This window comes from Mandrillus leucophaeus, unplaced genomic scaffold, assembly GCF_000951045.1.
Source record: "Mandrillus leucophaeus isolate KB7577 unplaced genomic scaffold, Mleu.le_1.0 Scaffold318, whole genome shotgun sequence".
Classification (NCBI taxonomy): domain Eukaryota; kingdom Metazoa; phylum Chordata; class Mammalia; order Primates; family Cercopithecidae; genus Mandrillus; species Mandrillus leucophaeus.
Window position 1 is genome coordinate 3,187,574 of NW_012103343.1, and position 20,033 is coordinate 3,207,606.

A 20,033-nucleotide genomic window follows, 5' to 3' on the forward strand; every position below is an offset into this window, starting at 1 on the left:
GGAGTCTGAAGGCCTGAGAAGTAAGATCCAGTGGTGTAAGTTATGGAGTCCGAAGGCCTGAGAACCAAGAGCTCCAATGTCCAAGGGCAGGGGACGAAGATGGATGTCCCAGCTCAAGATGAGAGAGAATTCACCCTTCCTCCAAATTCTTTTTGTTCTATTCGGGCCCTCAGTGGATTGGAGATGCCCAGCCACATTGGAGAGGGAGATCTTCCTTACTCACCCTCGCAGACACACCCAGAAATATTTCACCAGCTCTGTGGGCATCACTTCACCGTCTCAAGTTGACGCATAAAGTTAACCATTACAAGTAGCCTTGAAAGACTCTGTGTGTTCTTCATAATGACCAGGAGATACGAGTCTTGCATTGAAGCTAGAGAGGTTCAGGCTGGACTTGAAGCATATTTTGGAAATAGATTATTTATGACCTATTGTAAGGAGTTTTACTCTCTAGAATTTATTGAAGGTCATCTTTTTGTTTTTAGAGGAGTAGTTTAAGGGGTGATGTGTCAATGAGTCGTCCTTCGGGGATTTTACTATCCTTTTGCTTGTATCTTTGGATTCTTTGTTCAGTACACAAAATATGGGTGTGAAAAGTAAGACAGTCATCTGGCTGCTCTGTGTGCCTCCTGCCAAACATCTGGATATTTGGAAACAACTGGAAAAGTTACTGAAGTTTTCACAAGGGTGTTTAGCATTATGCGGATGAAACCTCAGGCTCATAGTCATCTCCTGGTCCAGGGTTGATATAAATGTTGTATTTATGAAGGAGAAGGGTTGACTAGGTTATAGAATACATTTAGTTGCTTAGCTTTCATTAGTTTTTGTTTTAGCGGAGTGAGATAAGGTTGTTCAGTTTCAGAGCATTTCAGCCGGATGAACACATCCACAGTTAAATCCCAAGGAGACATGAGAGCCAGCAGCCGGTCGGAGTGATCTGCTTCTGTCACGGCTGCCGCTTGGTGTATGTGTATGAAATGTCCAGTCACTTCAAGAGACAACAATAACAGACCATTGACAGCCACAGAACACCCCAGAAAAGTGGTTTCATTGGGCCATGATGGCGTCAGTAACCCTCAGACTGCTGGTGCACTCAGTAGATGGTAAAAGATGGTTTTCACCTAGGACTAACTGTGAAATGACTGTTTACTTCATGAGGCCCTGAAAAGAAAACGGAACTTTTGTTCTCAGGCAGGCCCGGAGGAAGGGTTGTCTAATCAGTCATAATAGAGTGTGTGCCTCTAAAACGGTGCCTTCCTGCAGGGAGCCTTGCAGATCACAGGGGCCTATTGTAAGAAGAGAAAAAGAAAGTATTGAGGCAGGCGCCAGGCAACAAGGCAAGAAGGAAACACTTAAGCAAAGGGCCTTTAATTTTTATATAACTAACCCAGAAGCATATTTTATAGCCATCTCATAAGAGTCAGGCCTCAGTTTGGCTACAGACTTTGCTTGCTTTCCTGGGAGCTGTTGCTGGGGAAAGCCAGAGACTGTTACTGACCTTGAAGAGGGACAGAGAGGCGGCTGAAGGACGACAAGTGTTCACTTCAGCATCTGGCTGGCAAGATAATACCCAAGGTTTTTGTAAAACCATCTCGTCTCCACTATTAACCTTTAGGGAAAGCATCCCCTAACGGCTGCCCACCCTTTGAGATGCTTTAAACTGTAGCCACCTTTGCATCCAGGTCCCCAGATTAATCCAAATGGTTTGGGGCACTGTTCACAAATGTCCTTCACAGATGTTGGAGAACATAGTTGGAGTTTTTTTGGCAGAAGTTGTGCTTTTGCTTCAGTTCTCCTTTACGTGAAAATGAATCTTGCTTGTCCTGGTTGTGGCCCACGTTATCTCTGCAGGGTGTGGGATTTCCCAGCTTCACAATCAGGAGTGAACCACATGGGGCGAGAGAGTGGTTTGACCTTTATGTTTGGTACTCAGGGCCGGCACAGCCAAGTGCATCCCTCTGAATTTGTTTCTGTGGAGCTTCCATGCCAGTCAGCTTGGCAATATCATGTTCTTTTGCCATGCTAAATGAGAATTTTAAACGTTCAAGAAATACTGAGGGAGAGATTTTTTTTCAAATTTTTTATTTGCAATGAAACCTGTTTTTTTCCCCTCAAAAGCAATCTTACCAGACCACTAGGTAAGTATAAGAAAGAAGATCTGGATAGTGAGGGTAGAATTCTCAAGAACCTTGCTTAGGCTTTCCCTTTCTCTGCCAAGCCCCTGACTTGGAATTCCCCCTTACTCCCAAAGCTCTGTAACCCATATAGTTTCTTCTCCTTTATTTTTGTTTATTTATTTATTTTTGAGATGGAGTCTTGCTCTGTCGCCTAGGCTGGAGTGCAGTGGCGTGATGTCAGCTAACTGCATCCTCCATCTCCTGGGTTCAAGCCAGGTGCCCGCCACCACGCCCAGCTGATTTTTGCATTTTTAGTAGAGACGGGTTTTCACTACATTGGCCGGGCTGGTCTCGAACTTCTGATCTCAGGTGATCTGCCCACCTCGGCCTCCCAAAGTGCTGGGATTACAGGCATGAGCCACCACGCCGGCCGATTGCGTTCTTAAAGTATGTCTTGCAAACCAGCAGTATCATCTAAGGCTCTCTCTTTTTTTTTTTTGGAGATGGAGTCTCACTCTGTTACCCAGGCTAGAGTGCAGTGGTGTGACCTTGGCTCACTAGAACCTCCACCTCCCAGGTTCAAGTGATTCTCCCGTCTCAGCCTTCCTAATAGCTGGGATTACAGGTGCCCACTACCATGCCTGATTAATTTTTGTATTTCTAGTAGAAACGGGGTTTTGCTATGCTGGCCAGGCTGGTCTCAAACTCCTGACCTCAGGTGATCCACCTGCTTTGGCCTCCCAAAGTGCTGGGAGTACTGGTGTGAGCCACCGTGGCCAGCCTAAGGCTCTCAACTTGATGGATGTGAAAACTGAAGTCCAGGGATATTTGCTGAGTGGTCCAAGCTAACAACAGGGTAGTGGCTGAAATGTGACTTATAACCCAGGTTTTACAATCTCGTCTAATATGCCACATAGTCCCATTTCTACCCTTATAGCCCTTTACCCCCATCAGCGTTAGAGCTTGAAGTTACAAAGAGAGGCAGTTGTATCAGGCAGGACCCCACAGGGATGGGCAGATAGGTGGCTGTGTTAGCAGAAGGAAGTCTGTGGTCCAGAATTGGAGCCTGATCATTTTACTTTACACAGCATTAACTGGAATCATGAATTTATTCACATGCAACCAGTTTATAGATGATTTATAATGACGATGCCTCTTGATTTTCAGTAGGGTACGTACTTTGCCAGGGCATATACTTTTATTTGTCTGCTGGTTTACTTAATTTCTGGTAGCCCCAGCTGCTAGCAGTAGTGGTCTAATTCCTGATAGGGCAGTCCAGTGCACAAAACGGCTCCTTGCCACTCTACTTGGCTCAGTTTTTCTGTGGGTCTTAAACTTTCTCCCCACCCCACTTAATAGAGTACATGCTATTGATTTGGAAATTGGTATCAAAGCTGATGGGAGAATGAGATATACCAGTGAATATAAAAGTCAAGAATGACACGTTTCAGTTGCAAGAATATAGCTTTTTTATTAAAAAGTTTTTGTACCGTGTATTATCTGGCCCTTGTGGGCAGATGGAAGTGGTATGCACCCATATAGAATGTGTAATGATGTACATGTGCAAATATGCTCCTGGCTCTTGTAAACATTTTGATGAAGCGCTTGAGTTCATTCCCATGCAGGCCAATGCATGGATTCTGAAAATAACTGAAAATTAGTGTCTCGTTCCTTTCATCCTCACCGATTTTCTAAAGAGGCCACCACAAAGGAGAGAGCATGGTCCACCGTGATGGTCCTGGTTCACCCAGTGTGTGGGGGTGCTCCAGATGTGAGCAGTATGAATGAAGACGGCTTTCCTTTGATGTGGGACACAACTTTTACCAACCTTCCCCAAACATATCTTCCTGTTTCCTGTGGGATTGTAGTGTACACTTGTTTAATGACTGCTAAAGTAATGGAGAAACAAATGTGAATCTGGCCTGCATGCTTCCTTTCCTTCCTTAGAAACAAAGGGGGACTCTGGAATCCATGCTGTGCCTGTGGAACATGTCAGGAAACACAACCCTGAGTTCATTAGTTGAGATTGGCAGCAAAGCAGTCCTGGGCCTGGTGGAGCTGTGGTAATAGGCGTCCTTCTAGTCCTTACCGTGGAGAGTGGTCACTCTGTTGCTTTCAAGGTTTCCCAAAGCCGGAATTTGTTTTGGTAATGTCATTTTGTGCATTTGGATTATTTTCACCAAGCTCATAGCAGCTATAAATAGGAAGATATTTAAGTCTGTTTTTTTTTTTTTTTTTTTTTTAAGATTAAAGGTATTTATCTGTTTTGTAACGCACATGTTCTCAGCAGGGATTTGTCTGTTGTGACAGAATGAGGGATCTCTAAAGAAACACATATATTCAAGGCTCTTCTTAACATCAACTTCAGGTCTATCTGCCAGGCTAGTGCTGTGGTTTTTGAGATCCTTATTCACCATGAAATCTAGTGTTACTTGTTCTGTATTTGATGCCATCTTTTAAAGTAACAGGCTATGAGTATTTTGTTGCTGTCCACATGTGCTTTTCCAGCCATTTAAAAACCTATTTTTTCTAAGACCCAACATGCACCCCCTGATTATTTTTGGGTTACCTCATTATTCATTGCATTTATGCAGGGGCAGTGCGTCAATTCTTGTGGCATTCCTATGATACCCAGTTACAGTAACTGTTTGTGTTGCTCAGTTAGAAGCTGAATGAGCTGGAGATTTAATGATCTAGTAAATCAGTTTATAATTGGTAGTCAGAAAGGCTGAGGGTTTAATCAGCTAGTCTGATATTATATGAACCATTGGTTCCCAGATGCTGGTCCAGCAACCACGAGTATTCACAGATTTCTAGGCCCATCTGGAGAGATTCTTATTCAGTACATCTCAATATAGATTCTAGGAATCTATCACTTTTAGAGGTTCCATGGAAGCTTCTGGTGCAGGGATGTCAAAGTATGCATGGTATAATGATTGTGTCTTTCAGTGATAACATTTTTCATCTCTGTGTGTCTCAGATAGTGCTGGAATGCCTTAACTGCCTTCTTTAGTGGAATCTGTTTATATGGGCATTCTGGGCTACGTGGGAAAAGGAACCTCAGGCTGGCCATCGGGGACCTGGTTCTAGCCGTGGTTCTGGCACTCTCTCAACCTTTCATGAGGTTAGAGAGGTTTAATCTCTGGGTAGGTCTGATTCATAAATTGAGAGCATCAGATTATGCAAGGTATTTTTCTGCTTTCTAACATTCTTTGAAGAGCTTTGCCTCCCTAGGAATTGTTTTTGTTGTCACTGTTCATGAACAGCTATTGCCTCATTTAGTTTAGCGTGTGCCTAGTCCCTCAACCAAACATTAGTTACGGTCTGCTTTTCAGGAGAGCTGGTAGCTCTCCCCAAATTCAGGATCGCCTCTTTTCCTCTTCTCTTACTGGCACTACCAATTACCCACAAGACTGAAGTAAACTGGTTTTTGTGAGACAGAGTCTCGCTTTGTCACCCAGACTGGAGTGCAGTGCAGTGCACTGGCTCACTGCAACCTTTGCTTCCGGGTCCAAGCAATTCTCCTGCCTCAGCCTCCCAAGTAGTTGGGATTACAGGTGTGTGCCACCACTCCTGGCTAATTTTTGTATTTTCAGTAGAGACAGGTTTTCACCATATTGGCCAGTCTGGTCTCAAACTCTTGACCTCAGGTTATCTGCCCACCGCATCCTCCCAAAGTGCTGGGATTACAGGTGAGAGCCACTGTGCCCAGCCTATATTGGGGTTTCTGCTAAAGAAAATTCACATTGTAGTTCTGACCTTTTGTATGTAAAACCTCAGGGTTTTTTACCCACAGGTCCCTTTTTGCAGGCAAGGGATGCTTGTCTCTTTGGGCATAATGTGGCTGATGTCATAGTCTAGGGAGCTGGGCTTGTGCTGCCTCACCCCCTTCAACAAACCTTTCATTTCTAGGAAATAGCTGTATATTGTCTAGAGGGGCCAGCTGAGGATGGGGGCAGAACATGGTAACCCCTTAAATCTCTGGTTCTCAGCCATTGTGGAGCATCAAAATGATCCGTGGTGCTTTTAAAATTATGCATACCCATGTCCCCCCAGCACCGCCTGGTCCTGTTGAATCAGACACTCCAGTGTGGGATTGGACGTGTGTGTGTGCGTGTGTGTGTATGTATTTTTGAGACAGGGTCTGGCTCTGTTGCCCAGGCTGGTGTGTGGCAAGATCACGGCTCACTGCAGCCTTGACCTCATGGGCTCAAAGTATCCTCCCACCTCAGCCTCCTGAGTTGCTGGGACTACAGGTGCTTGCCACCACACCTGGCTAATTTTTTAATTTTTATTTTTAGTAGAGACGTGGTTTCATGATTTTGCCCAGGCCGGTCTTGAATTCTGGGACTCAAGGGATCCTCCTGCTTCGGCCTCTCAAAGTCCTGGGATTATAGGCATGAGCCACCGTGCCAGGCCAATTTTAAAGACTTTGCTTTAGACTCTGCCTTCCATGCACTGTCCCTCTGCATTCTGAAATTATTTTTTGTTAAGGCAGGTATAAATAAATTTTCACGGAGAGTTGTCATGAAAATGCAGTAAATGGTGGTCTGAATCTGTTGGAAATACTGCTTTGAGACTAGGAGGCCCTCAGAGGCTGAAGGCTGTTCACTTTAACGTCCCCAGCCTATGGTTTAGAGACGGCCCCCACTGAGGATTTACCCCCGGTGGTGCCTGTCTACCATGGTTGAATGCTTCATCATGGAGAACACGAAGTCATCCATCCTTTTGTGAAGTGAATTTTAACATAATTACTCATTTATCTTCTATTGGGTGCAATTTAACAAACATGATTAGGAACTTACAATGTGCCGAGCATTGATATAGGTGCTATATAGTGAACAAAACAGAATTCCTGCCTTCGTGGGACTTTCTCTTCACCAAAAAATACATATATTCACATGGAGTTTCACATGACTGAATTAAATGGCTGCATTATGAAATAACATTTTACAAGAATTTTTGAGGATTGACCTGAGTTATCCCTGAGATCACAAATAGAAAATTTGGAGTTTAGCAATGAAACCTGGATTAAATTAGCAAAATGTTAACCGAGGGACTGTGTCTTACTAATGCAGCAAACAGTCAGGAGTGGTTCGGAGAAGTATTTTCTGAAGGTAAAATGAATAAACCAGTGGGTGTAGGACTTTGCCCCAAAACAGTCAACCAAGGACATTGACAGAATGAAAGTTTGTCCTCTGACTTTAAAAATAAGTCTCCAGAGCTGGGCGTGGTGGTGCATGCTTGTACCCAGCTACTTGAGAGGCTGAGGCAGGAGGATTGCCTGAGCCCAGGAGGTTGAGGCTGTAATGATGTAATCATCATGCCACCACATTCCAGCTTGGGTGACAGGGTGAGACCCTGTCTCCAAAATTAAAAAAAAGAGTCACTTGATAGAAATCTTTTTTGACTTTTTTTTTTTTTTTTTTAGCTCCATGTATTTTATTTCATGTATATGCAAATACTTTTGGGTCCTGGAGTTACCAGTATTTTATGTTTGTTTTATCTGATCGATGGAAACATTAACTGAGCTGAATGCATGTGTTTCTGGATTCTGGGATGCTACTTCACCAATTACTGCAGATCTCCATACTCACCTTACATGGGTTAATAGCTTCCACAGTGTCTCTTTCTGTGTTATAGTTTATGCACTGAGATTTTCTCATTCAGTTAGATCTAATATGAACATTTTAAATGTGCCTTTTAAAGAATTTAAATACTCATATATTTTTGCATGTCTTTTTTCCTTTTTACAAAAGGAAACTAGGGTCTTTTTTTTTTTTTTTTTTTACTGTGAACTACATTCTTGGATTCTGAATGCATGCTAAAAAATTGGTGAGACTACAAAGACAACCAATGAAGAAAAACACATTTGATGTGGATTTCAAAATATCAAGAGAATATGGAAAAGAAACCAAGATCAGCTTTTGGTTCCAGCTCATATGGCTGTTTGTGAGTTACTAGCTTAGAAGGGAAGTAAATAGTTTATGAGAGAGAAGAAGATAGATATTCTGGAAATCATTATTAAGCTGAAATTTCTGCATCTAATTTTGGAATGTTTATGTTTAGAAAGTCACATGCACAATGAAAATGTGTGTTTCAGGTTTGCGGAGAAAAACAGCGCTTTGAGAAGTTGATGGAACATTTCAGGAATGAAGACAATAACATAGATTTTATGGTGAGTTATTTCAGTATTCAATAAAGCAAACTCAATTTCAGCACTTTTTTCCTAAACACACACACACACACATATTTATATTATAAAGGACAGGGAATTGCATTTAATATGCTGTAGATCCAATCTAGAATGTCCCTCTTAATCTGTATTTTGTCTTTGAATTCCAATTTTGTTCCTTACATACACAGTATAGTAAAGACCAAAGTACTAATTACAGCAAATAAAGGGGAAGCCATGCAGTTGGAAACAGCCATGCCTGGTGCAAATGCTGCCATTGTTTAATTGTTGATGATGCTGCGTAAGAATCCTTAGGGTAGAAGCAATCTTGACCTTTTTTATTTTTGCAGGCCCCTGCCAGTGCCCTTCTCCAGACTATATTCTTAAAAATTAAAGTGCTTTGGTTTGTAGAGTTGACTGTTTGTATCTCCAAAATGAATATGCAGCAGTGATTGTTTTTCCTCTCTGATCTCTTCCTGCTGTGGTAACTCTGTGAGGGTTTAATCATACTGGGGCTCTCCTTGGCAGGTTAGGTGACATAACAAAACATGTGGTTCCACAGCAGTCCTGCCATTCTCGCGTAAGAAGAACATCAAAGTGAGTTGCAGCACTTCTGCATTCATAGACGTAAATCTTAATCTGGAAGGAAGATAGAATCCGCCACAGTGAATTTCTCCAGAAGTTTTACCCTTGAGTGTACCCAGGTCTGTAGGTGCTACCCACTTCAGTTGCCCTAGGGAAATTCTAGACCCAGGAGATCCTAACCAGGGTGTAATTTCCCAGATCACTTCTAACCTGAAGCAGACGTACTAATCACTTCTTACCTTGCAGAGCCTATGCTTAGGATGCCAAGTGAAGTTTTCACTTGAATTGCTTCAGTGATTATAAAACATGAAACATAACTTTGCCGATTTCTAACCCTTTTTGTGAAAAAAATGTTTGGAGTCCTCAAGTTTTATACACTCTTAGCCCTCATCCCCTTCCAAAATCAGTGAGAAAGATGAAATCCTTTATAGAGAAGATTTTCTGTTGCATAAAGCATGTTATTTGCTTTTCAAAGTGTGTGTGTGTGTGTGTGTGTGTATACACATACACTTTATAGATATACGTATATATACACACACGTATATGAAACAAGGGACACTTTTACATTGACTTTTAAAATCTTGTTATTAGGATTTTTTAGAGAAGTTAAGGCTAATGCTGGTCCTGGTGATAAATATGTAGAGAGATGGGTGTCTTGTCTCATGATGTCAGTTTCTTTCTTGTGCCGTTTTAGGGGAACTTATTCATTCTGTTAGAGTTGAGGTTGCAAACTGGAGGCTCGCACGCTGAAGCCAACCTACAGGCTTGTCAGTTCAGTCTGACAGTGATGACCCTACTTCAACAATTTGGGAATGATGCATAAAGATACACATCTGATTTTCTTGGAAACTGAAAATGTCTGAGAACACTGGGCCCCTGTTCCTGCAGAGTGTCAGCTGCTGGAGCCAAGCAGCCCCTATTGCTTTAGTCCAAAGATGTCCTCTCTAGTTTGTCACAGTCCACACCATTCCCTGTTGTGTGACACAGCCCAGCCTGCTCATTTATGATACCTGCCAGACCTCCTTGCCATTTGAGTTTCTGCTGAAACTACAATTATATAAAGCCCTTTAAAACACCTGCACTAGCCATACACAAACTAGGTTCTATTTTCTGCCCGTTCATTTATTCACATATACGTGCATCGAGGTACCTTATTTAGAGGCTGCTATTACACAAGTCGTATGTGCTAGATTCATGCGTCACCTTCAGATAGTCGCCTCTTAGGCATATCATAAAACCCAGTAGATCGTTTAGACCTGTTTTCCAAAGAGAAATGGAAAGATGTTAGAATCCAGCCATATTTTCTCTTCAGAAAATGAGGCTTTTGATAAACTGCCTTGAGAACACAATTAGGTTGCACAGCCTCTGAAACAAGATATTCCTCATAACATATAATAAAAAATTTTTCTAATGTATATAAGACATTTTTATCCTTTTTCTGTATTTCTTTGTGGACAAAAGAAAACAAAAACTATTTTGTTTCTTTAAAAAATATTTTTCTAGTTTGTATTTTGTACATGCCTTTGTAAAGATATATTTTTTAAAGCTCATTTAGTGATAGAACCCGAGGTGATTTTTTTTTTTTCTTTTTTTAGTAAATTGCAGTAGAGTCCTTCTGTAAGCTAGAGAGGTTACACATCTTCCAAAGATATCCAATGTATACCATATCTTCAAAGAATAATCTAACTTGATGAAAAAAAAAAATTGTAAACATAAAGGAAATTAGGTTTGGAGAGCGATGAGGAGTAAGGTGGTTCTCAGAATAAGTGTGACTCTGCATCCCTCAATCACGTTCCCTCCTTGCCAGAGACTCTGCTGAGTGACAGCCATGGAGGGAAAGCATTAGTAAGATGTTTCCACCATTAATAGACTGACTGTCACTGTGAAAAGCAAAATAGATCTGTTGAATGCTGTCCTTTTATTTACCCAACCTGGGACTGGTTTTCTCTTTGGCAGGTCTCAGAGCCACTGGTGCAGTTGTGGGGAGAAAGCAGTAAATTCCAGGCTTATAGGGAATGCAGACTGGTTGATTATATGTAAAGATGGGTCAAGGATCTGTTCCTATCCTGTTGATATGGAAGAGCTCACAGGGAATTTTAGATGTGGTTACCTTGTGGTGAGATTGTAGGTGATTTAAATGTTCTTCTTAAAAAAAGTTCTTTGTAATAATATTCACATTTTGTACAACAAACCTATAGTAATTTACACAGTTTATTTTATATACCCATATGACTTTTACTGAGATATAATTAACATATCATCAGATTCACCCAATTTATTTATAATCCAGTGCCTATTTAGGCTATTCACAGGGCTGTACAACCCTTACCACAATCTAATTTAGGACATAGTGTCACCCCCTCAAAAAAAAGTCCTGTACCCATTGGCAGTCACTCCCATTTATCCCACCCTCAGCCCTAGGCAACCACTAATCTGCTTTCTATCTCAATAGTTTAGTCTGTTTTGGATTTTTTATATAAATGGAATCCTACAACATGTGGTCTTCTGTAACTGGTTTTTATCATTTAACATGTTTTCAGGTTTACGTTGTAACAGGTGTTAGTACTTGATTGCTTTTTATTGTTTCATAATATTCCATTGTATGGATATACCACATTTTGTTTATTGGTTAATGGACATTGGGTTCTTCCTACTTTTTGGTTGTTATTAATGATGTTATTATGAACATCTGTGTACAGATTTTTATGTGGACATATGTTTTCATTTCTCTTAACTGTATATCTAGAAGCGGAATTGCTGGGTCATATGATAATGCTGTGTTTATCATTTTGAGTAAAAGTCATACTTTTTAAAGTGGCCACCCTTTTTTCCATTACCACCAGCGATGGACGAGGGTTTTAATTTCTCCACATCCTTTCCAATTCTTGTTACTGTATTTTTTTTATGATAGCCATCTTAGTGGTTGTGAAGTGGTATCTTATTGTGGTACCTCTGTGACTTTTGAATTTAAAAATAATTATAAAATATTTTTAAAGAACCAATGAAATGAAGGAAAAGGAAATCGGTAAGTGAGCCTCTTTTGTGAAATTGAAAGCACATGTCTGCAGTTAAACTGAGAAAAAAGTTTGGAGCCCATCTAACCCCTTGACAATTTCATTTCAGGTGGCTTCTATGCAGTTTATTAATATTGTAGTCCATTCAGTAGAAGATATGAATTTCAGAGTTCACCTGCAGTATGAATTTACCAAATTAGGCCTGGATGAATACTTGGATGTGAGTATAGCTGTAACCTTTGGCTCTAATATAAGAATTGACTTCTTATATTGCCTACCCTCAAAGCTACGCTTCCATAGCAGCTAAAGAATGCCTAGAGCTCTATGCAGTCGACTACTGTAGTGCCAGTTAAAGGGAACTGAGCTGAATGATGTATTCTGCCAGAGATGCTGGATTCTTGCAGGGCTCCTGGGACCTCAGGCCATCTTCTGCTAGCAGCCTTTTAGTACGGGAGTCGGATAACCTCTTGCAGCCTTGCTGCAGCTTTCCTCTGCTTTTGAGCTTCGTCTGGGTCAAGTCTCATTGCGTCCTTCCTCTGGACTATTGGGCAATTTGCATTCTTGGTTGCTCTGGGGACCCCATGTGGGCAGAGAAAGTCAAGCCAAGACTGTATAGTGATGAGTCAGTGCTCAGAGCATAAAAAAAAAACAATGAGGAAATGGACACCAGAGACTTCCTCCTGAAGCTGCTAAATTCTGCTTCAAGTGTTTGTGGCTTTAGAAGTTCCACTTTTAGTTCTTAGGAGAAGGAGGTTTAAAGTTTCCCTTTTTCTTACTCCCTTGCAGAAGTGGTTAGCCAGTTCCCTGAAGTTCTTCAGTTAAGAAACAGAAACTTGATGTGAAAATCAGAAATAGTCTTGAAAAGGCTGGTGGCTCACACCTGTAATTCCAGCACTTTGGGAGGCTGAGGTAGAGGATCACTTGAGCCTAGGAGTTCAAGACCAGCCTAGGCAACATAGTGAGACCCCATGTATACAAAAAACTAAAAAAATTAGCGAGGTGTGGTGGTACGTGCCTGTGGTCCCAGCTGCTTGGGAAGCTGAGTAGGGGGATTATTTGAGTCTAGGATTTCCAGGCTGCAACAAGCTGTGACTGCACCACTGCACTCCAGCTTGGGTGGCAGGGTGAGACCTTGTGTCTAAAAAAGGAAAAGAAATGGACCCGAGGAACCAGGCAGTTTTGTTTTCCCTTTTGTATAGGAATGGTCTAGTGATACAGCAAGAATTGTTGACCTCAGTTTCCTTCCTTTTTTTTTGAGATAGGGTTTCACTTTGTCACCCAGGCTGGAGTGCAGTGGTGCAGTCTTGGCTCACTGCAATCCCTGCTTCCTGGGTTCAAGCGATTCTCATGCCTCAGCCTCCTGAATAGCCTGGCTAATTTTTGTATTTTTAGTAGAGACGGGGTTTCACCATGTTGGCCAGGCTAGTCTCAAACTCCTGCCTCAAGTAATGCACCCAGCCAGTGATCTGAATGTCAAGGCTGTTTCCAGCTATGAAGAATATAGAAGTACTTCCTTTGGGCATCTCCAGCATTCAGTTGCCCATCTTTGTTAGAGATAAACCCAAGGGATTGTATAGACTGTACCCTCAGTTTATTGGGAGACGAATCACAGAGGTGGTTACTCTCAACCTGAAGGCCTTGCTTCCTAGACTGGCTGGGCTGCCCTTGAATAGACGGGCCTACTCTTATCTAAAGACTACTCAGGGAGAGGTGTAATAGATTTCCATTAAAGTGTTGTTTCAATTGCTTTCCTTAAAAAGACTCATTTATATCACTGGCAGAGTATTGTACAGAAAGACTCTTACTTTAGATCAAGGTTTGTCTATCCCTTTTTCTCCTGTGCTCTAAAAGTGTCAGTATTTGAAAAATTAGATGTACAAATTCCTAGCGGTGTTCTGGGTTTGGTTTTGTGGTGTCTGAGCAGAGCTTGTTTATGCTCTAGAATACAATGGCAGGGACCAACTTATCACTGAACACCTGTTACTCATTGTGAAGATCATGAAAAATCCCATTAAGCTGCTTCTCCTTTTGTTCTAGCCTTTGCCCTTATTTAGAAGCCATTCTCACTTGGGACTCATAAAGGAAAGTAGAACATTCTCTCTTCAGAGGAAGCTGTATTGTAGAATTCCAGATTAGACCTAGGGGAAATCCATCTTTCTGAAAATTTATATAGAGTGGAATTTCTCTTAAAACTGTAAGATTTTTTTTCAAAACTCTGTATTTCTTTAACTTCATGGTGTGTTGACTCTGGAACCTAACAGAGGTGGTTAGAAGAGTCATGTAAATGTAAGATACATAAATGCTTCATTAGTTTACAAAAACCCAGCCTTGTAAGTAGCCATTGATTTGTTCAGTAATGTTGATTGGCATCATCCATGTGCCAGGTATTATGCTAATCACTCATCTGTTCCCTAGGGAAAGTCATGACTTATGTTACTTGTAGGGAAGATTCACTGATTTATTTGACCTCTAGTTTCCAGAGCTAGCTGAGTCACTGCAGGATGCCTAATTTGGGAGGCAGTGAATTGGGGAAAGCTTTCTGATCTGTTCATGCTGTATACTGACTGAGGGAGGGATGTGTGGAGGTTGGGCTCTAGCAATTTGTGCTAAAATAATCCCCAAGGTTAAGTATAAACTCTATCACTGTCTGCCCCATCTCTCGCCTAACCTTGTTCCTCTACTGGAACCACTGTCACTAACCAGGTAAGATACCAAACACTCCAGTCTTTTCCACTACACAGATACCCCTCAGGTTTTATGTGGCTGTGACTATAATCTGTCAAAGCTGCTTTTAATTTTTCTGTCATCCCAATTTCACGTATATCAAAATGTTTTAGGTTGGAATATAACTACATAGGACAGTAAGGATTCGGGGAAAAATGTGTGTGCACTTGGTAGAGGGTATTCACCAGAAAGTCATCTGATGATACGCCTTAGGCAGTCACTCCATAATTCTCTTAAGGAAGATGACATGTTAAGCTCTCTCGGAAACGGCTGGACTATTTGTCACAAAGAAAACACATAGACTGGCTGGGCGCGGTGGCTCACGCCTGTAACCCCAGCACTTTGGGAGGCTGGCAGGCAGATCATGAGGTCAGGAGATTGAGACCATCCTGGCCAACATGGCGAAACCCTGTCTCTACTAAAAATACAAAAATTAGCTGGGTGTAGTGGCACGTGCCTGTAATCCCAGCTGCTCAGAAGGCTGAGATATGAGAATCGCTTGAACCCAGGAGGCAAAGGGTGCAGTGAGCTGAGATCGCACCATTGCACTCCAGCCTGGGTGAGAGTGAAACTCCATCTCAAAACGAAACAAAACAACACAAAAAAGACAGACTGTTAGGAAATGATACTCCATTTCCACAGATGAGCTAACACCACGTTCTCTCCTATCCTGGTTTTTAGAAGCTGAAACACACTGAGAGTGACAAGCTTCAGGTCCAGATCCAGGCTTACCTGGACAACGTTTTTGATGTAGGAGCTCTGCTGGAAGATGCTGAAACTAAGAATGCTGCCTTGGAGAGGGTGGAAGAACTGGAAGAAAACATCTCTCATGTAACTACATCTCAGAAAAGGAAAAACTGCTTCCATTTCAGCTGGGTGCAAAACAGAATTAATGTCAGCTTTCATGGTGGTAAATTAAAGAATTTGGAGTATAGGGACGGGCCATACCCTGCAATAGAGAGCTGTCAGAAGCTGTTCTGTGTTTTTGCCAAAAGGCAGCTGCGTAATGTAAAGTTTTTGAAATAGAAGCCGTTGCTTTGCTTTAGCTCACTTACCTGCTCAGTTTCTGCTGAGGTGCATTTCCTGGCAGTCTTGGTGATAGGCTCAAGCGGAGTGCGGGAGTTTGATGATTGGCATTACGTAAAAGATTAGAGGGAAATGAAATATGGGAATTTGGCCTGAGGTGAAGAGGTATCTTCTTATCAACTATGTCCACACAAGCCCATGGACAGGATTAGCTGGTGTCTCTGTGATGCATGTCTGAACATTCCCGTCTTACGGTACTCAAATTCTAAATAGAGTCATTTCAACAACAGGCATTTTCAAGGACATCGGTGTGCTTTGTCATATATCCTCTTCTTTGAAGAATGTCCTCAGTATCATTGTCAGCTCTGTCACACGACAGCGTCTCATTTTTCTTTGAGGGATTTTTCTTGACATAGACTGATTCTAATATGACTCTAAGGGCCTTTAGAGGTTATTTGTTCATTCATTAACCACATATTTCAATAGTAAAAGAATTAACAGAAAAATGGTGCTTCTCAAACACCCAAGCATTATGAAGACCAAATTCTTTTGGTGAGTCTGATGGGCACTTTCCTTGATTATGAAATGAAGTGTCTCCTTTTGGAGGATTATTATTTTCTCCTTTGAACAGTTCATTTATTTTTCTCCACATTTTTTAAAGAGTACTGCATATACTCAGTTTCTTTCACCTTTCCCCACCACTCTGAAAATGGGTCTCCTCATGGCTGTGGGTAAGCCGAGTCAGTGAGCCAGAAACCCTTTAAATGTGCTGCTGTGGCCCAGCTGGCATCTGCTTCAAAAGAGAATTTTACAGGCCCAGTATATCTTCCCTTAGAAGATTCGTATTATATGCTGAACCCGATCAGTGTAAATCTCCACTCTTCCTCCTTACCTTGCCTCCCTGGTTTTCTTTACTTGTAATGAATTTAAAGGAGATGTTAGAAATCAGAAGTTGCTCAATGTTAGAGCCCTATGTGAAAGGCAGCTATTTAACACATGGCTCACCCTGTCTTTCTCCTGAAGCCTCAGCCAACATTGCATGACCATACTTATGTGTCCACTTTTGTAGCAGGCCATCTGTTTCTTTGAATGGCTTCCCCAAATAACTTTATTATTATTATTATTATTATTATTATTATTGTGGGTTTTTTTCTTTGAGATAGAGTCTTACTCTGTCACCCAGACTGGAGTGCAGTGGTGCCATCTTGGCTCACTGCAACCTCTGCCTTCCGGGTTCAAGTGATTCTCCTGCCTCGGCCTCCCTGGTGGCTGGGATTACAGGTGTACTCCACCACGCCCGGCTAATTTTTGTATTTTTTTAGTAGAGATGGGGTTTCACCATATTGGCCAGGCTGGTCTCGAACTCCTGACCTCAGGTGATTCACCCACCTCAGCCTCCCAAAGTGCTGAGATTACAAGCGTGAGCCACTGCGCCCAACAAACTTTTATTATTTGTATAGTTTGGGTCGAACCAAGCAGTAGTTGTTTTTCAACTGGCTACCTAGATTGAAAGAACCAAGTTTATTATGTTAGCAGCTTTCAAAAGCTTTAGTCTGATGGCCCTTTCTTGGCATGGAGGTGGGGGATGGAGGTGGACTCTCCCTCCTCTTTCTCCTTACTGTCCTCTACCCTTGCCAGCCCCTGCAGAAATGGAGGGAGGCACACTGTGTATGTTGAACAGTAAGGAGCGGACATGTGGGTCTTATTAAGAATCATGTCTAAGTTATTAATTCCTGGTAGAAACAAATATGTATTCAGAGCCATATTATAAATATTACCATTTACAGAAAACAATGGGCGGAACACATGTAGGTCCCTGGCCCCTAATGATCTTGGAGTTGCACTTTCTGAAAACTGAGGGCCTGATCAGGATGATCCTGTATTGTGACACAGCTTTCTTTTCAAAATTTTACAGTTATCTGAAAAACTGCAGGACACAGAGAATGAAGCCATGTCCAAGATTGTGGAACTGGAAAAGCAACTCATGCAGAGGAACAAGGAGCTGGATGTCGTTCGGGTAAGCATGATGATGACAGCTGCCCAGATGGGCACGGTAGGGAATGTACTCCAGCTTTTGTCCAGTGGAACGCAGAGTACATTCAGAGGAATGCATTGATGCAGCATATTTATTGGAACCCTTTCAGAGGTGATGCTCTGATGAAAACTACACATAGTCGGCATATGTATACACATGTGTGTGCAATCAGATACTGGGGGGTTCAGTATTTCCTTATCACAGATTTTGGGAGCAACAATGTTTTCCCATCTGGAGGAGGCTGAGTTAATTCCGTGGAACACCCATTTGGTTGGAAATAAAAACACAGCATGGATTTAATTCATGCCACTTATTTATTTTTATTAGGACTTGAGCTTCTTTGTATTTCTTTGCTTTGCTTCCACTCAAAACCAGATTTGGTGGTTGCTGTGGAAACAGTGAAATACAACACAGGCTAGGCTTAATGGTATTCACCAAAAAAAGGGGGGTGGTGCAGAGCAAACCAATCCATTTTATTATCAGCTAATCCCAGCTATTTTATTGGGCCTTAGTATTGTTTACCTTATGTGCCAGGTATTTATGGAGTGCCATCCCTATGCTTGGAATTGTGCTGTAAGAACACCAGAACGCCTGGAGAGCTTTAAGGCAAATGACTTGCCTTTACACTGCTAATGAAATGGCACCTTTTATGTGATGGTTATCGTGTCTGTGTGTGTCTGATATCCTGACATGTCCTACAGTTCAGTCCAGGAAATTTATTTTCTGGCACGCCTTCGAGACACAGTTGTAGCATATGGACTCAATTCAACTTCAGACTCTTAGATTATTAATAATAGACAGGGTGTGAAGAATGTCTCCCTGCTTGCTGGAGGTTTGTGTTGAGAGATCGCTTGTACAAGGCCCAGCAAGGAAGTTCAGTTCCATAAAACCCTTTCACTAGAACCTCTGTGGGCCCCCCTTATAAAAGGAACCAGGACAGCCTTTGAATTGAAAATTGTAACTTCTTTGTTTTCTGCTAAAAACCTAGACAGAAATAAGTAATTAGTGAAGGGAAGCTTTGGCCTGTTTTGTTAACCGCATTACCGATGGGAAAATGTTACAACAATCGCTATCCTGAGCTTGGTCAAGGGGGCGTTGTGAGGGCCAGAGAAAGCCATTCAGGAACAGTCAGCCCCTGGCTACTCATGAGTGGATTATTCCATGCTTTGCAGATTTTTAATCCCAGTCTGATTTGTATCCAAGTCTGATTTAGGGCCCTTTTGTCTATTGTTAGCCGATACGTGTATCTAAGAGTTACAAATGAAGGTTAAAATATAGGGAAGGAAAACATGCACACCAGAACACCCTCAGGAGATTCCCGAGTCAGCATTCAGGCTCATTTCTGCTCTGTTTCTTTCTACCTGCAGGGAAAACTGAGTTAGCTGCATTTATTAAATGGAAAGAACTTCATTACCAACAACAATACCTAGAATATATTACATGCATTACTAACATACAATTAATAATTAATGGAACTTTATAGGTTCTGGCTGAGTTCCAAAGAATTCCCATCTATATGAGTGTCTTTTTTTCTCTTTATCCTCAGTCTGCCAGTCTGATGGATTCAGACTTGGTGTAAGTATGAATGTGATGTGAAGATAAACTCTTGACCTTGGACTTCATTGCAGGAAATCTACAAAGATGCAAATACTCAAGTTCACACATTAAGAAAAATGGTCAAAGAAAAAGAAGAAGCAATTCAAAGACAGTCTACCCTGGAAAAAAAGATTCATGAACTGGAGAAACAAGGGACCATTAAAATTCAGAAGAAAGGGGATGGGGATATCGCCATACTGCCAGTCGTGGCTTCTGGCACGTTGTCCGTGGGGTCAGAAGTGGTAGCAGGTAACTCTGTGGGACCCACAACGGGGGCCGCTTCCTCGGGACCCTTGCCCCCTCCTCCACCACCACTGCCTCTCTCATCAGACACACCTGAAACAGGTAAGAAGCCTTGGCAGGAGGACTGAGGAAGTTTCGGAATATTTGTATTTCTTCTTTGCCAACTGTCCACTTCTGTCCTTTGTCCGTTTTTGTTGGCATATTCTTTAAGAATTGGTTTTCTTGAGTAGTTCTTAACAGTTTACATTTTGAGATTAAAATTATAAATCCTCATTTCACATATGTTGAAATATTTTTCCCATTTGTCAGTGAGGACATGTTATGGTTTTTGAAAACAGTCCTTTGTCCTTTTAAGTGTGTTGTTTTCAGACGGCTTTATATGCACATGGCTTATTGCAGGAAAGCCATTCCCCTGTTTTCAAAGTCCACCTGTTTCTTTTCTCTTTGCTAGTGCAAAATGGTCCAGTAACACCACCTATGCCACCGCCGCCGCCGCCACCTCCTCCTCCCCCTCCTCC

At 41.9% G+C, this 20,033-nt stretch overlaps 1 protein-coding gene across 1 annotated transcript in view; it reads left to right on the top strand.

Annotated features, from left to right (window-relative positions):
- FMNL2 (formin-like 2) overlaps positions 1 to 20,033 on the top strand; it is a 131,391-nt gene that overhangs the window by 81,038 nt on the left and 30,320 nt on the right. The window contains exons 9-14 of the mRNA XM_011987853.1: positions 8,221 to 8,295; positions 12,001 to 12,111; positions 15,297 to 15,446; positions 17,557 to 17,658; positions 19,305 to 19,617; positions 19,967 to 19,995. Of these exons, the coding sequence (XP_011843243.1) occupies positions 8,221 to 8,295; positions 12,001 to 12,111; positions 15,297 to 15,446; positions 17,557 to 17,658; positions 19,305 to 19,617; positions 19,967 to 19,995 (780 nt within the window). The remainder of the gene's footprint in view (positions 1 to 8,220; positions 8,296 to 12,000; positions 12,112 to 15,296; positions 15,447 to 17,556; positions 17,659 to 19,304; positions 19,618 to 19,966; positions 19,996 to 20,033) is intronic.